General features: G+C 41.2%; 2 protein-coding genes across 2 annotated transcripts in view; both read right to left on the bottom strand.

Moving 5' to 3' along the window:
* CD244 (CD244 molecule) overlaps nucleotides 1-5,225 on the bottom strand; it is a 36,394-nt gene extending 31,169 nt beyond the window's left edge. Inside the window, exon 1 of the mRNA XM_081224165.1 lies at nucleotides 4,840-5,225. Within this exon, the coding sequence (XP_081080291.1) occupies nucleotides 4,840-4,900 (61 nt within the window). The 5' untranslated portion in view covers nucleotides 4,901-5,225. The remainder of the gene's footprint in view (nucleotides 1-4,839) is intronic.
* TSTD1 (thiosulfate sulfurtransferase like domain containing 1) overlaps nucleotides 1-17,399 on the bottom strand; it is a 129,772-nt gene that overhangs the window by 32,481 nt on the left and 79,892 nt on the right. The gene's annotated exons all lie outside the window — the stretch shown is intronic.

Below are 17,399 nucleotides of genomic sequence, written 5' to 3'. Positions count from 1 at the left end.
CATGCAGTATACCAGGGGAGCCAGAACAGACATGGTTTTCTTGGCTTTGACTTTCACCTTTCAGGCTCCACACCCCGGCACTTTCATTTCCCATTTGCAGTTCCTCAGAACACAAAGCTGGTGGCCCTGAAACAACTTGGAATTCTCACGCACTGCTTGGTTCAACCACTTTGGAAAACAGTTTGGCAGCAACTACTAGAGGTATATCTTCATATCCAGTGATTCTACCCCCAGAGATACACCCAACAGACATGCATGCACTAAAACTTCCCTGGTGGTCCAGTGGTTTAAATTCTGAGCTTCCACTGCAGAGGAAATGAGCTCCATCCCTGGTCAGGGAACTAAGATCCCGCATGCTGAGCAACTCAGCCTAAAGGCTCTTAGCAGCGTGATTATAATAGGGAAAAAAACCTTGAAACAATCCAAAGGTTCATCAATGGTAGAATAGATTAATAAACTATTATATAGTCATACAATGAAATACAGCCATGAAAACGAACAGCTGCAAGTGATAGCAGAGATAAATCTCATCAGATGTTGAGCAAAAGAAACCAAATACAGGAGTATATACTTTATGATTCCATTTATATACAGGCAAAACTAACCAATGATGTTAGAAGTCCGAAGAGTGGTTGTATTTGTGGAAGAAGGTGGAGGTAAGGAAAGGAGGGAACATGTGGTAAACACACAGGTGTTTTCACTTATCAATAACTCATTGAGACGTACGTTTATAATTTTGCACACTTTTCTGCACACATATCATGAAGACAATGGCCCAGCTATCTCTCGAGTGATTTCTATAGAACTGGTTCTCTCCAGGGGTGCTGCAGCCCTGAGTTCTCTGAGTCCTGATCTCTCTCCTGCGGACAGATACTTCACTATTCACACTTTGTCTGAGGGGGAGTACGATAAGGAAAAGATGGTCAAAACTAAATCCAGCCTTTTTAGAACTTGTCTGGATCCCAGCCAGAGCAGTTGTGATCAGTGACTCCTTCCTGAGAAGTGAAAGTTTCAACACAACCTATGGGAACAGCCTGCAGCCTTCAGAGCTAATCTGTGAGATGCTGCCCCTGCCCCTTTTTTTTTGTCCAGCACATCTCACCCCAGACCTTGTGGCCCCTGGGCATTTATAGCCTCTGGTGTGTCCTTTGTAGTTTCTTCAGACTGCATAGCCAAAATCTGAATTTAGGGTCCAAAATGAACTTTAGGGCCCAAGTCCACTCTTATGGGCAGTGATTTGAAGGTCCCTGGTCCCCAAGCCATCTGACCCAAAAATTATCCCAATCTTCCTCAAAGATGCCTGAAAACAATTCATTTATTCACTCAACTAACATGTCTTGAGCACTTACTGTGTTGGGCACGTCGCTGGGCATTAATCACAGCTGTAATTATGTACTGATGGATATAAATGGTGTCGGCTCTGTGAACAAAGGGGCCGTGTACTTAATCACTACTGAATCCTAAATATCTTGTCCAGCACCTGACGTAGAGCTACTCAAAACATATCCAGGGAAGGAATGGGAATAGAGAGGGAGATGCTATTGTGAAAACAGACTACTTTACATTACGATGTAATCATGTGATTAAATGTCTTGAATGTTTCTTTAAGTTAAAAATGTTGAAATCTCCCTAAGATCCTGGTTATGATCATGAGAAACCCTCAGAAAAGGGTCACACATTAAAACTTTATCATCTTATCTCAAGATTCTCTAACTCACTCTCTATTCAATGAATTAAAGTCAACAAAAGATTACTGAATAGTCTCTCCTCTTTACTCTGACTACAAAACTAAGTGAAATATATGCCCTGCCTCCAAAGAGCTGAATAACATGAGCATTCATTTTGGAGGACTTGTTATAACTCAACATTTCTCTAAATACTTTATACACTATATCTCATCTAACCCTCACACATCCCCCAGGAAGCAGGCACCACTGTTTACTTCATGTTATGAATGAAAAATTGAGAAACAAGAAGTTAGTTAACTTCCTCAAGGCCACAGAAGTAGTTAGTATTTACATGTTTTAAAATCTAAAACAGTTTTCCCAGTGAAGCTTTCTGGTAGGCAGATAAACTCGCTTTATTCCATGGATTATTTAAAGTACTCATTCATTCACTAAGTACATATTGAGGGTCTACTTGTGCCAGATACTGTTCTAGATGCTGAAGATACAGCAGTGAACAAAACAAACAAAAGCCCTGGCCTCAAGGATCTTACATTCTAATGAGGTAAAGAAGAGCCTAGGAGATAGAAAATAAGACAAATAAGTAAACATATAGTACGTAAAATGGAGACAAGCACTACAGAGAAAAAAAACGAAGAGGGAGATAAGAAGTGACAGGATGAAGGGGTTGACATTTTTAGTGGGAAAGATATCATCGCAGAAGTGGTATTTGAGCAGAATGAGGAAGCAAGCCTCATGGCAAATGAGGGGAAAGCAGCATTCTAAGTGGAGAAAACAGTGCAAAGCCCCCAAGGGGAACATGCGTGAGGATCAGCAGGCCAGCATGGCTGAAATGCAGTGAGAAGACCAGAGAGGAAGGGGCTGTGGTCAGGGAGGCCAGATCACGTGGGCCATTGTAAAATGTATGGCTTTTACTCTACATGAAGTGAGAAGCCTTTGGAAGACTTTTGCAGTGCTCAAGAGTGCTATGAGCCTCTTACACATATGTGATGCATATTACATTCTTCAGTAAACCAAGTCTTAGAAAAAATGTTTCACTGTCATTGTACCACCTGATGGGATGCACTGAAAAAGACATGCTTGTCCTTTCGTGGTATTCCTGCCAAAAGTGCATGACCTCAGTCTTATGACAAAACATTGGACAAACTCAGATTGTGGAACCCTCTAGAAAACAACTGACTTGTATTCCACAAATGTCAAAGTCATAAAAGACAAAGAAAGGAATAATTGTAGATTGAAGATGACAAAAAATACATAACAGCTGAATGCAATACATGATCCTGATTGGATTCTGGTTGGGGAAAAAGATGTCGTATAGCACATTTGGGGGACAGTTGGTAATATTTAAATATGGACTGTATGTTTGATTGTATCTATGTTAAATTTACTAAATTTGATAACTGTGCTGATATGATATGATATGATATGATATGGGAACATCCTTGTCCTTAGAAGATGTGTGCTAAAATAGTTAAGAGTAAAGGGGCATGATGTCTGCAACTTACTCTTGAATATTCCACAAAAATAATGATTATTATACAGTTATACACACATACCTATATTTGGAGAGAAAGAGAAATAAGGCAAATGTGATAAAATGTTAACAACTTGTGAATCTAGGTGAAGGAAATACAAAAATTCTTTGTGCTATTCTTGCAACTTCCCTGAAACTTCAAAATTATTTTCAATTAAGAAGTTTAAAAATTGAACTAAATAAACAGAGCAGTTTCAGTCAGCTTTCATCAGGCCGGTCCCACAGACGCAGGGCATAGCAAGAAGAGAGAGAGGTTCCCTAAGACCAAAGTCCATCCCTCCCTGTGCTCAAAGAATCACTCGCCAGGCTCCCCGCTACCTCCCACCAATGGGTCTTGTCATAGCCACACCCAAAGAGAGCACCACAGCCCTGGGAATGGGGGTGGAGGGAGCACTCATGCCACTTGGGCTCATGATCTGAGTCAGCCTCAACCTTCTGTCCCTCCCACCCCCAAAGCCAGGCATCAAAGCATGTCGGTCCTACCTCAGCTTTCAAGGCTGCTTAGCCCAGGTTCCAACCTAGCTCTCTTACCTAGGATCCTGCATCTTTGGGTCCCTCCAGCCCACGCATGAGCCCCAGTCTCCAGACTTCTCTCTCTGTTCCCTGTTCATTATTACACCCTGCCCTACTCTGCCTGTACTCGTTACAAAAGCCAGAGCCTAGAATGTGTCTTCTTGAAGGATACCAGAGTGCTCAGGGGCTCAGTGCTTGAGCTGAGTACCCAGGAATAGCTTCCAACAGGCCCTGCACAAATACTTCCTTGTGCCTCTGTTTCTTCCCTTTGCACAAAAGTGTGCCCTCCTCTCACTGCAACCCCCATTCATGATGCCCCTCAAAGAGTCGCTAATCTAAAATGCAGCCTGCAAGTCTCAGAGCATCCTAGACTTAGGGTTGGAAAAAGAGGGGAAGCCTGCTTCCCACACACACAATCATTAGTTGGCTCGGGGCCCTGCTGACAGTTATCAGTTTGCTATGGAGCTTCCTTATACTGTCTCCTTCTCTTCCCTTCCCTGCACCCTGCCCCCAGACAACATTTCCCTAATAATTCTCAGGCTCCCATGGCCTCTGGGCTGCTGGAAGAGCTGAGGGATGAGGGACCAGGCCATGCTGGTAAAGCCTCTGTTCTGGCCTTGGCCTCACCCTTCCCCTCTCCCCTTCCCCTTGCCAGGGCTCAGCTCTCCTGCCTCAGAGAATAATCTGTCAGTCTCTGAGCTCCAGTACCCCTACTTCTTTGGAGAAACCCAAGCTCATGGTCACTTCTCCTCTCTGCTGGTAATCGCACCAAATTAGAGGATATTTCCTTTGTCCTTCTTACAGCCAGCAGGGAGGATACTTTCTCCCCACTAGACAGAAAGAAAAACTGAAGCCAGTGGAAAAGACTCACCTTGACTGAGGTGGCCTGGATTGCTTGGCCAGAGGCACTTCTCAAGGACCTCCCAACCCACTGCCAGCCTTTGGTCTCTGACCCAGCCTGTCCAGAGCTGCAGGGAACTGTTCAGAGTCAGAGTTCCAGGTCACCATGTAGGCAGCACAATCCAGAGGCTCTGGACACTGATCTCCCTGAAGGCCACGGCCCCTAGTCCATGCCAGCCCCACCCCTGCCAGGCTGAGCCTCCTTACCTTGGCCCCAATGCCCCTTGATGAGCAGGAAGAGTGTGAGGGTAAGCACTTGCCCCAACATCCCCACAAGACAGAGGGGTCAGGCCAGGTCCTCTCCCACCAGATGCTCTGCCCTGCACAGGCTCAGCAGCCACCCATCAACAGAGGCTGATGGAGAGCAGAACGGCCTCGCTCCAGCCACAGTTTGCTCAACTTGAGGCTGTTCTCATTAGCTGAACGCTAACAAGGCCGTTGAGGAAGCCCCAGTCCCTGGACCTGGTCTGATAGTTCCTACAAGCTAAACTTGCAAAATCTGCCTCAAGTGGGCGGGTGCTCAGAGTTCACAGTTACTCACAAAACCAGCTTCAAAATCTTGTCCCAAGCTCTGCCCCAGCCCAGTTGCTTTGTTTAAAGGACAGATGCCCAAGAAATATTCCAATTCTCTGCATCCTACTAGCAATATGGAGAAACCTACATGGGGACCAAACAGCCATCATCAGAGCCTGTCCCATCCCAACAGACATTGTGAAGGTGGAGGGGAGAGGGTTTGGGAAGGATGTGCACTGAGAAGTGGAACCCTAGATAAGTGGGTGAAATGTTGAAGAAGACAAGTAGGGGGCACTAGAAAAATCTAACAGGTCTGGGGAATCTCTGCAAGTTGATACCAAAATTTAAGCATATGCAAATTAAATTTTTTTCTTAAGAATGTGCTTTTGCCCTAGTTTCCTATCTGTACTTCTAAATTCCCTCCCTTCCTCTTTATCTACTTTCCCGTAATAGTTCTTTATTCCTTCTCTCAGCTTCTCTCACCCAGACAGGATGTAGACCCATATTTGCTTCCCCCAGCACGCACTTTGACTCCACCCTCCAGAAAAGCCAGGTAGCATCTGATCCTCTTCACCCTGCCAGGGAGAGGTGGAGGCATCCCACCTTCCCCAGATTGCAATTGCTTTGAGACCACACCCCAGAGTTCTATGCCTTTCTCTTTCTTCTGCTTTCCGCTTAGCAGAAAATACTTTCAGTTCACTTCAGGTCAGTCTTTCTTCTCCTTTACCATCTTTTGATCCATTTCCAGTCACCCTGTCTGAAGCTGGGCTGAGGGGAGGCAGACTGAAAGCCTTGCCTGCCAAAAAAGGCAGCAGTGATATTCTGGATGGAGCACTGGATTCGGAGTCAAAGATGTAGACTTGAATTCCAGTTCAGCAACACACAACCTGTGTGATCCTGACCAAATTACTTTCTGAACCTGTGGACTCAACAATACTTGGCTCCCATCCCTCACAAAGTAGCTTCAGAATCAAATTAAAAACTGTACCTGAGGGCTTCCCTTGTGGCGCAGTGGTTGAGACTCTGCCTGCCTATGCAGGGGATGCGGGTTCATGCCCTGGTCCAGGAAGATCCAACATGCCGCGGAGCGGCTGGGCCCGTGAGCCATGGCCACTGAGGCTGCATGTCCGGAGCCTGTGCTCTGCAACAGGAGAGGCCACAACAGTGAGAGGCCCGCGTACCGCAAAAAAAAAAAACTGTACCTGAGAGGATGAGTGTAAAAAACTCTGGACAACGGTAAGGTTTTGTTTGTTTCCTTAAACATAGACCGACACAGATTTTTCCAGCTAATCTAATGGTTATCAGCTCTTCTCTCATTTTTCTCCTCCCAAGGGGCAGCCCCCAGCCTTGGGAAATTTCCTCAGAGTTGATCTGGCCATGCCCTTGACCTTAAGAAGTGATGCTCAAGGCATGATAAAATAAGGAAGAGTAAATTTCCTCCCGTTAAAGATGGAGGACAAGGTCCATCTGTTCCAAGCAACTGATGGACAACATGAATTAGGAATCTGGTTCACCGCTCCTGACCCCAGCACCAGCTCCATCCTCTTCCCACCAGTCACATGGATGACCTACCATCCCCTGGAAACTGAACTGGAAGCAGATGTACCACTCTGTGTCTTGTGATCCTTACCATACTCTACCCCATGATAACTGCTACTTGTTCTACACACTGCCCTGCCTGACCTTAAGGTCTTCTACATGAAGTCTTTTCTCTCCTTAGTTTAGTGTTTCCAGAGCCTGGCCCAGTGCCTGGCTGTTAATAGTTGGTTATAGATTGTGAGTGCTGAAGGAATGAATGAGTTCCCTAGAGAGAGCATTTCCCTCCCCTCTGAGATACACTGGTAAACTAAGTCACCATGGTCCCTACCTTCATGGAGTTTATATCTTGCCCTGCGGGATCCTTGTACAAAGAGACCTTCTGTGTAATCCAGCCACTTTAGTATGAAGACCCAAGATGCTACAAAGTCCACATAAACTCAGAAATTCCTGTATTCCCATTTCCCATGCATATCCCCCAGGTCTTTGTAAGTCTTGGACATTTAACGGTCAGTGACCATCCAAGAATGAAAGTTTCATCAACCCCCACCCTCTCATCCTTCTTTTTCTCAAATCACACTTTCACCATGTTTCAAGGAGTCAAGGTCATTCTAGTATATCCCAGCTACAACACTGATGAGTCCCCAAATCCACCCACTTCTTCTTTTAGTTGTTGTTTTTGGATGACCACAACAAAAGCAACAATGTTTGCAATTACCAAACAGGAAACACACTCATACTGAGTCATAATATTGACATTCAGTCCAGTAATCCTCCACTGTAACAGCTCCTTTACTTTGCAGTGAAAATTGATTTGTATATTTTTTGCCTCTGAGTCCTTGTGGGATTTTTTTTTTTATTCAAGCAGAAAGTCACAAAAATTATAATCATCCTCATCAGTTCACTCAGTCCCATGTAATTAATTTTTTTATCTTGATCTTTTGTAAACACTTTTATGAATTCATCAGTTTTCCATTAGAGTTCTGAAAATGCTTATTCATTCAGTTCAGCAGTATAGTCAGTTACCAGAAACCTGTACTTGTCAGAGTCTTTTCCATGGATTCCTTGAAGATGAAACCCTTTTATAGGAACATTTTTGCAAAAGCATCAGAGTACATCCAGAACTGTCTGTAAATGACAAAAGACTTAAAAATGATCATGGTTAAAGATTTGATGAAAGTTCATAATAATGCAATTGACAAGGAAATTTAGTTATTTCTGAGATATACATTTTAAAGTAGTAACTAGAATTATGATTTAAAACATTATACCAGAACATATAAAATTTTTAGAAATTTCATGTAATGTCTGAAACAATCCACCCACTTCTGAGACTAATTTTAAATTTGGGGTCCCTAAGACCACTTTCAATTTTGATAATTTACTAGAAGGCAATTTAATAGTAATCATTAACATGTTAAATACACATGCCCTTTCACCTAGCAATACCCCTCTTTGAATTTACCCACAGAAATACTCTCACTAATACTTTCACAAATGCCCAAAGATAAGCAAGATTCTTCCTTATAGCATTGTTAAGTAAAAAATCGGAAATAACCTAAAGTTAATCAGTGGGGAACAGTTTTAAAAATATGGTGTATTCATTCTATACTACAGTATATTAAGAAGGCTTTTAAAAGAGTAAAATAAATGTCTACATACTCACATGGAAAGAACCTTAAGACATTCACAAAACCATCTGCATAATATAGTTCTGTTTAGGTGGACAAACTAATGTGTGTGTATTTATGTTCTCTGAATGGTTGTAAATGCAAAGAAACATGCCTGGGGAAAAATACTCATGATGGGGACTTCCCTGGTGGTGCAGTGGTTGGGAATCCGCCTGCAAACACAGGGGACACGGGTTCAAGCCCTGGTCCAGGAAGATCCCACATGCCGCGGAGCAACTAAGCCCATGAGCCACAACTACTGAGCCCGGGTGCCACAACTACTGAAGCCTGCACACCTAGAGAGCCCGTGCTCCACAGCAAGAGAAGGCACCGCAATGAGAAGCCCGTGCACAGCAACAAAGAGTAACCCCCGCTCACTACAACTAAAGAAAGCCTGCACACAGCAACAAGACCCAGCACAGCCAAAAAATAATAATAATAATAAATATATATATATATATATTCATGATGGCAACTTTTAGATAAAGAAATAGAATTTTGAGTAGAGGTGAGTGAGTGACTTTTACTTTTTATTCCACATATACTTCCTGTCCAGAACCTTTTACAATAACTATATTACATGTGCGATGATTTAAAATATCAGTTCTCCAAGTTCCCAGGTTTTCAACTACATAACATAAGATCAATGTATTAGTGCTTTCCAGAGAAACAGAACCAATAGGAGATATAAAGACATAGATAGAGAGATAGAGATGGAAATGGAGATGGAGATAAAGGGATTTATTATAGAGAACTGACTCATGAAATTATGGAGGCTGGCAAATCCAAAATCTGCAGAGCCAATGTCTCAGTTTGAAGGTCATCAGGCAGGAGAATTTTCTCTTACTTGAGGGAGAGTAAACCTTTTTTTTTTTTGGTCACTAAATAGGTTCTGCTGTACTACATGACCTGTGACTGGTAGAATCCACGGATGCAGAACCGCCTGTATGGAGGGCCACCTATAAAGTTATACTCACATTTTAGACTTTGGTAGGGGCGGGTTCAGCACCCCTAACCTCCACATTGTTCATTTTTCAAGGGTCAACTGTATAGTATAAATCAGAATCTGATTTAGCATCAAATTTTATACTTAAACTGTTACATTTGACATATTAATATATCAGAGTGTTTTGCAAAAATGGAAAAGAAAACATAATGACTCTAGGTGCCCTGCCACCTAGTTTGTGAATTACATCTACTTTGTGAATTATAAATTTAGAAGATCAAAATTGAGGTTTGAATGATAAGGCAATTTGTGCAAACCAATGTTCCCTTTAATTTTTTAAGTTGTGGTACACTGGCACCTCTGAAAACAAGCACATGTGATCAAAGTTTCATACTGCAGTTAGGAACTTAAAACCAAATTATCTTGTTTTTTTAATGATATGAACATTTGCAATAAACTGTAAATGAAATTCTCTTGACATGGCAAGCTCTATTCTGGAGGATTTTCTTTTCTCCACATTGTTGTTTGCCTGTCATGTATAATCCATATCAGTGCTGACAGGTTTCCTGCTTCCATGTGCAGTTACATCTACTACACAGGTTACACATGCCCACATACCCACATATTAAACCACAAAAAATGAAGAGCCTAGATCGGATTTCCCATCCACCAAGAGTTCCCCTTTTTCTCCCCCCATCCAACCTCCCTATATAACTTTCATGTGAAGTTCTCTCAGTCTTTCTGGCAGACTGTTCTAACTGCCTCTGCTGGTGTTCCTTAGCACATCTGTGTGCTTTCTTCTTGTGAGGAAAGAGACTTGGGGATCACATACTTTGACCTCCCCTTGCTCCACTCTCTTATCTGATACTGCTTTTCTGCCCTCCATCCCAGCCAGGGCAATCCAGCACAAGCACAAGTGTTAGACACACCATTAAATGTCAAAAGGTACATCAGCCTCATTCCAACAGAGGTTTTTAAAGCATCATTTCAGATTTATAAGTCCTTGGCAGAGACTCTTGTTGCCTTGTGTTTTAATTCTAGTAATTCTTCTCAGCCTATATCAAAGGATAACTTTTAGGTCTTGGACCCCAGAAATTTTATTCCTATTCACTTCCTCAAGTCTGAAAAATAGCATTTTATCTTTCACAACCAGCCCCTTTTTATTTTCTAAACGCATTGATTCCTCCTGCCCTGTTCTTTTTGTTCTTTTGTTTTGTTTTGTTTAAAAAAAAATAAAAATAAAAACCATCCCAACTTTATTGAGGTATAATTTACATTCACCCATTTTATGCGCACAATTTAATGGCTTATAGTAACTTTATGGAGTTTTGCAGTTTCATTACCACAAACTGGTTTTAGAACGTTTTCATCACCCCCAAAAGATTTCTCAGGCACATTTTCAGTCCATTGGCTATTCCTTTTTATGCTCTTTTCTAGGCTCTTTGTTATTTTTGTTGTTGTTGTTCTTTTTTTTTTAACATCTTTATTGGAGTATGATTGCTTTACAATGTTGTGTTAGCTTCTGCTGTACAACAAAGTGATCAGCTATATGTGTATATATATATCCCCATATGCCCTCCCTCTTGAGCCTCCCTCCCACCCTCCCTATCCCACCCCTCTAGGTCGTCACAAAACGTTGAGTTGATCTCCTTGTTCTATGCAGAATCTTCCCACTAGCCATCCGTTTTATATTTGGTAGTGTATATATGTCAGTGTTACTCTCTCACTTCATCCCAACCACCTCTTCCCCCTCCGTGCCCTCAAATCCGTTCTCTACGTCTGCGTCTTTATTCTTGCCCTGCCACTAGGTTCATCAGTACCACTTTTTTAATTCCACTTATATGCGTTAGCATATGCTATTTGTTTTTCTCTTTCTGACTTACTTCACTCTGTATGACAGATTCTAAGTCCATCCACCTGATTATAAATAACTCAGTTTCGTTCCTTTTTAAGGCTAAGTAATATTCCCTTGTATATATGTGCCACATCTTCTTTATCTATTCATCTGTTGATGGACATTTAGGTTGCTTCCATGTCCTGGCTATTGTAAATAGTGCTGCAATGAACCTTATGGCACATGTATCTTTTTGAATTATGGTTTTCTCAAGGTATATACCCAGGAGTGGGATTGCTGGGTCATATGGTAGTTCTATTTTTAGTTTTTTTAAGGAACCTCCATACTGTTCTCCATAGTGGCTGTATCAATTTACATTCCCACCAACAATGCAGGAGGGTTCCCTCTTCTCCACACCCTCTCCAGCACTTCTTGTTTGTAGACTTTTTGATGATGGCAATTCTGACTGGTGTGAGGTGATACCTCATTGTGGTTTTGATTTGCATTTCTCTAATGATTAGTGATGTTGAGAATCTTTTCATGTATTTGTTGGTCATCTGTTTGTCTTCTTTGGAGAAATGTCTATTTAGGTCCTCTGCCCATTTTTGGATTGGGCTGGGTTTTTGTGTGTGTGTGTGTGTGAGTGTGATATTCAGCTGCAAGAGCTGCTTGTATGTTTTGGAGATTAATCCTTTGACAGTTGCTTCATTTGCAAATATTTTCTGAGGGTTGCCTTTTCATCTTGTTCATGGTTTCCTTTGCTGTGCAAATGCTTTTAAGTTTCATTAGGTCCCATTTGTTTATTTTTGGTTTTATTTCCATTACTCTAGGAGGCGAGTCAAAAAATATCTTGCTGGGGGCTTCCCTGGTGGTGCAGTGGTTGAGAACCTGCCTGCTAATGCAGGGGACACGGGTTCAAGCCACGGAGCAACTAGGCCCGTGAGCCACAACTACTGAGCCTGCGTGTCTGGAGCCTGTGCTCTGCAACAAGAGAGGCCGTGATAGTGAGAGGCCCGTGCACCGTGAAGAGGAGTGGCCCCCGCTTGCCACAACTAGAGAAAGCCCTTGCACAGAAACGAAGACCAAACACAGCCAAAAAATAAAATAAATTAATAAATTAATTTTAAAAAATGAGATCTTGCTGTGATTTATGTCATAGAGTGTTCTTCCTATGTTTTCCTCTAAGAGTTTATAGTGTCCATTCTTACATTTAGGTCTTTAATCCATTTTGAGTTTATTTTTGTGTATGGTGTTAGGGAGTGTTCTAATTTCATTCTTTTACATGTAGCTGTCCAGTTTTCCCAGCACCACTTATTGAAGAGACTGTCTTTTCTCCATTGTATATCCTTGCCTCCTTTGTGATAGATTAGTTGACCGTAGGTGCATAGGTTTATCTCTGGTCTTTCTATCCTGTTCCATTGATCTATATTTCTGTTTTTGTGCCAGTACCATATATTGTCTTGATTACTGTAGATTTGTAGTATAGTCTGAAGTCAGGGAGCCTTATTCCTCCAGCTCCATTTTTCTTTCTTAAGATTGCTTTGGCTATTCGGGGTCTTTTGTGTTTCCATACAAATTGTGAAATTTCTTGTTCTAGTTCTGTGAAAAATGCCATTGGTAATTTGATATGGAGTGAATTGAATCTGTAGATTGCTTTGGGTAGTATAGTCATTTTCACAATATTGATTCTTCCAATCCAGGAGCATGGTATATATCTCCATCTTTTTATGTTATCTTTGATTTCCTTCATCAGTGTTTTATAGTTTTCTGAGTAGAGGTCTTTTGCCTCCTTAGGTAGATTTATTCCTAGGTATTTTATTCTTTTTGTTGAGAATGGCAAATGGGATTGTTTCCTTAATTTCTCTTTCTGATCTTTCATTGTTAGTGTATAGAAATGCAAGAGATTTCTGTGCATTAATTTTGTATCCTGCAACCTTACCAAATTCATTGATTAGTTCTAGTAGTTTTCTGATTTCATTTGTTTCTAGAATCCTAGCATCTTTAGGATTTTCTATGTATGGTATTATGTCATCGGTAAATGGTGACAGTTTTACTTCTTCTTTTCCAATTTGTATTCCTTTTTTTCTTTTTATTCTCTAATTGCTGTGGCTAAGACTTCCAATACTATGTTGAATAACAGTGGTGAGAGTGGACATCCTTGTCTTGTTGTGATCTTAGAGGAAATGCTTTCAGTTTTTCACCATTGAGAATGATGTTTGCTGTGGGTTTGTCATATATGGCTATTATGTTGAGGTCAGTTCCCTCTATGCCCACTTTCTGGAGAGTATTTATCATAAATGGGTGTTGAATTTTGTCAAGAGTTTTTCTGCATCTTTTGAGATGCTCATATGGTTTTATTCTTCAATTTGTTAATATGGTGTATCACATTGATTGTTTTGCATATACTGAAAAATCCTTGCATCCCTGGGATAAATCCCACTTGATCATAGCATATGATCCTTTTAATGCATTGTTGGATTCTGTTTGCTAGTATTTTGTTGAGGATTTTTGTGTCTATGTTCATCAGGGATATTGGTCTATAATTTTCTTTTTTTGTGATATCTTTGTCTGGTTTTGCTATCAGCGTGATGGTAGCCTCGTAGAATGAGTTTGGGAGTGTTCCTCCCTCCACAGTTCTTTGGAAGAGTTTGAGAAGGATAGGTGTTAACTCTTCTCTAAATGTTTGATAGAATTCACCTGTGAAACCATCTGGAACTGGACGTTTGTTTGTTGGAAGGTTTTTAATTACAGTTTCAAGTTCATTACTTGTGATTGGTCTGTTTATATTTTCTAATTCTTCCCGGTTCAATCTTGGAAAGTTGTACTTTTCCAAGAATTTGTCCATTTCTTTCAGGCTGTCCAATTTATTGGCATAAAGTTGCTTATTGTAATCTCTTATGATCTTTTGTATTTCTGCAGGGTCAGTTGTAATCGCTCCGTTTTCATTTCTAATTTTATTGAGTTGAGTCCTCTCCCTTTTTTTCTTGATGAGTCTGGCTAAAGGTTTATCGATTTTGTTTATCTTCTCAAAGAATGAACTTTTAGTTTTATTGATCTTTGCTATTGTTTTCTTTGTTTCTATTTCATTTATCTCTGCTCTGATCTTTATGATTTCTTCTACTAACTTTGGGTTTTCTTTGTTCTTCATTTTCTAGTTGCTTTAGGTGTAAAGTTAGATTGGTTTTTGGAGATTTTTCTTGTTTCTTGAGGTGAGCTTGAATTGCTATGAACTTCCCTCTTAGAACTGCTTTTGCTGCACCCCATAGGTTTTGGATCATCGTGTTTTCATTGTCATTTGTTTCTAGGTATTTTTTTATTTCTTCTTTGATTTCTTCAGTGATCTCTTGGTCATTTAGCAGTGCACTGTTTAGCCTCCATGTATTTGTGTTTTTTACTGTTTTTTTCCTGTAATTGATTTCTAATTTCATAGCTTTGTGGTCAGAAAAGATACTTGATATGATTTCAGTTTTCTTAAATTTTCCAAGGCTTGATTTGTGACCCAAGATGTGATCTATTCTGGAGAACGTTCCGTGAGCACTTGAGAAGAAAGTATATTCTTCTGCTTTTGGGTGGAATGTCCTAAAAATACCAATTAAGTCTATCTGGTCTATTGTGTTATTTAAAGCCTGTGTTTCCTTATTTATTTTCTCTCTGGATGATCTGTCTATTGGTGTATGTGGGGTGTTAAAGTCCCCCACTATTATTGTGTCACTGTTGATTTCTCCTTTTATGGCTGTTAGCATTTGCCTTATGTATTGAGGTGCTCCTATGTTGGGTGCAAAAATATTTATAATTGTTATGTTTTCTTCTTGGATTGATCTCTTGATCATTATGTAGTGTCCTTCCTTATCTCTTGTAACAGTCTTTATTTTAAAGTCTATTTTATCTGATATGAGTATTGCTGCTCCAGCTTTCTTGTGATTTCCACTTTTCTATCCCCTCACTTTCTGTCTGTATGTGTCTCTAAGTCAGAAGTGGGTCTCTTGTAGACAGCATATATAAGAATCTTGTTTTTGTATCCATTCAGCTAGTCTGTGTCTTTTGGTTGGAGCACTTAATCGTTTTACATTCAACATGATAATCGCTATGTATGTTCCTATTACTATTTTCTCAATTGATTTCGGTTTGTTTTTGTGAGTCTTTTTCTTCTCTTGTGTTTCCCAGTTAGGGAAGTTCCTTCAGCATTTGTTGTAAAGGTGGTTTGTTGGTGCTGAATTCTCATAGCTTTCACTTGTCTGTAAATCTTTTGACTTCTTCATCAAATCTGAATGAGATATTTTCTGGGTAGAGTAATCTTGGTTGTAGGTTTTTCCCTTTCATCACTTTAAATATGTCCTGCCCCTCCTTTCTGGCTCACAGAGTTTCTGCTGAAAGATCAGTTGTTAACCTTATGGGGATTCCCTTGTATGTTATTTGTTGCTTTCCCTTGTTGCTTTTAATATTTTTTCCTTTGTATTTAATATTTGAAAGTTTGATTAATATGTGTCTCGGTGTGTTTCTCTCTGGGTTTATAGTGTATGGGACTCTCTGTGTTTCCTGGACTTGATTGACTATTTCCTTTCCCATGTTAGGGAATTTTTCAACTCTAATCTCTTCCAATATTTTCTCAGACCCTTTTCTTCCTGTTCTTCTCCTGGCCCCCTATAATTCGAATGTTGGTGCATTTAATGTTGTCCCAGAGGTCTTTGAGACCTCAATTCTTTCATTCTTTTTTCTTTATTCTTCTCCACAGCAGTTATTTCCATCATTTTATCTTCCAGGTCACTTATCCTTTCTTCTGCCTCAGTTATTCTTCTATTGATTCCTTCTAGAGTATTTTTAATTTCTGTTATTGTGTTGTTCATCACTGTTTGTTTGCTCCTTAGTTCTTCTAGATCCTTGTTAAACGTTTCTTGTATTTTCTCCATTCTGTTTCTGAGGTTTTGGATCATCTTTACTATCATTACTCTGAGTTCTTTTTCAGGTAGGCTGCCTATTTCATCTTCATTTATATGGTCTTGTAGGTTTTTACCTTGCTCCTTCGTTGTAACATATTTTTTTTGTTCCTTTTTTTTTTTTTTAATGGGTGGGGCTGTATCTCTGTCTTACTGGTTGTTTGGCCTACCAGCCCACTGGCAGGCAAAGCCAGATCATGGAATTTCTGGCTGCAGGGCTCTGGGGGTCCTAGGGTTACTGCCTATGCCCTGGTGTGGGGGGCAGGTTCCTGGACCCTCTGGTGGACAGGCCATGTCACAAGGAAGGTGTCAGCTCAGGGAGTCTTAAGGCAGCCTGCCTACTGGTGGGTGAGACTGTGTCCCCAAATAGTTGTGTGGCCTGAGGCATCACTGTATTTGTGGGTGGGGCAGGTTCCAGTGCTAATAAGCTAGACAGAGGATTACAAAATGGTGTTTGCCAGCACCAGTGCCCAGGTAGTAGAACAAGTTCCCAAAAATGGCTGCTACCAATGTCTATGTCACCAGGGTGAGCTCCAGTTACCTCCTACCTCTCCAGGAGGCTTCCCAAGATAAGCAGGTGGCTATGAGCTATAAGCTCCTTTCAAATTACTGCTTCTGCCCTGGGTCCTGGAGTATGTGAGATCCTGTGTGCCCCCTTTAAGAGTGGAGTCTCGGGGCTTCCCTGGTGGTGCAGTGGTTGAGAGTCCGCCTGCCGATGCAGGGGACACAGGTTCGTGCCCCGGTCCAGGAAGATCACACATGCCGCGGAGCGGCTAGGCCCGTGAGCCATGGGCTGAGCCTGCGCGTCCGGAGCCTGTGCTCCTCAACGGGAGAGGCCACAACAGTGAGAGGCCCGCGTACCGCAAAAAAAAAAAAAAAAAAAAAAAAAAAAGAGTCGAGTCTCTGTTTCCCACAGCCTCTGGCTCTCCCAAAAGTAAGCCCTGCCAACCTTCAAAGTCAAACTTTCTGGGGGCTCATCATCCCAGTGCAGGACCCCCAGTCTGGAGAGTCTGATGTGGGGCTCAGAACACTCACTCCTCAGGAAGAGCTTCTGCAATTGTAATTATGTTCTCATTTATGGGTCATCCACCCAAGGGTATGGGTCTTGATATATCGAGACTCCACCCCTCCTACCTATCTCCTTGAGATTCCTTCTCTATATCTTTAGTTGTAGAAGATCTTTTCTGCTATATTCCAATCTTTCTCATCAATAGTTACTCTGTTTTAATTTTGTTGTGCCTATGAGAGGAAGTAGAGCTCAGGCCACAATCTTGGCCCAAGTAAGTCTAAGGAGCACGGGGGTAGGTATAGGTTATTAATAACATTCCAGTTTT

The sequence above is a fragment of the Mesoplodon bidens genome (genome assembly GCF_964165515.1).
Source record: "Mesoplodon bidens genome assembly, chromosome: 2".
Classification (NCBI taxonomy): Eukaryota; Metazoa; Chordata; class Mammalia; order Artiodactyla; family Ziphiidae; genus Mesoplodon; species Mesoplodon bidens.
The sequence above is the reverse complement of the archived record's forward strand: the minus strand, read 5'-3'. Positions and strand labels throughout refer to the sequence as shown.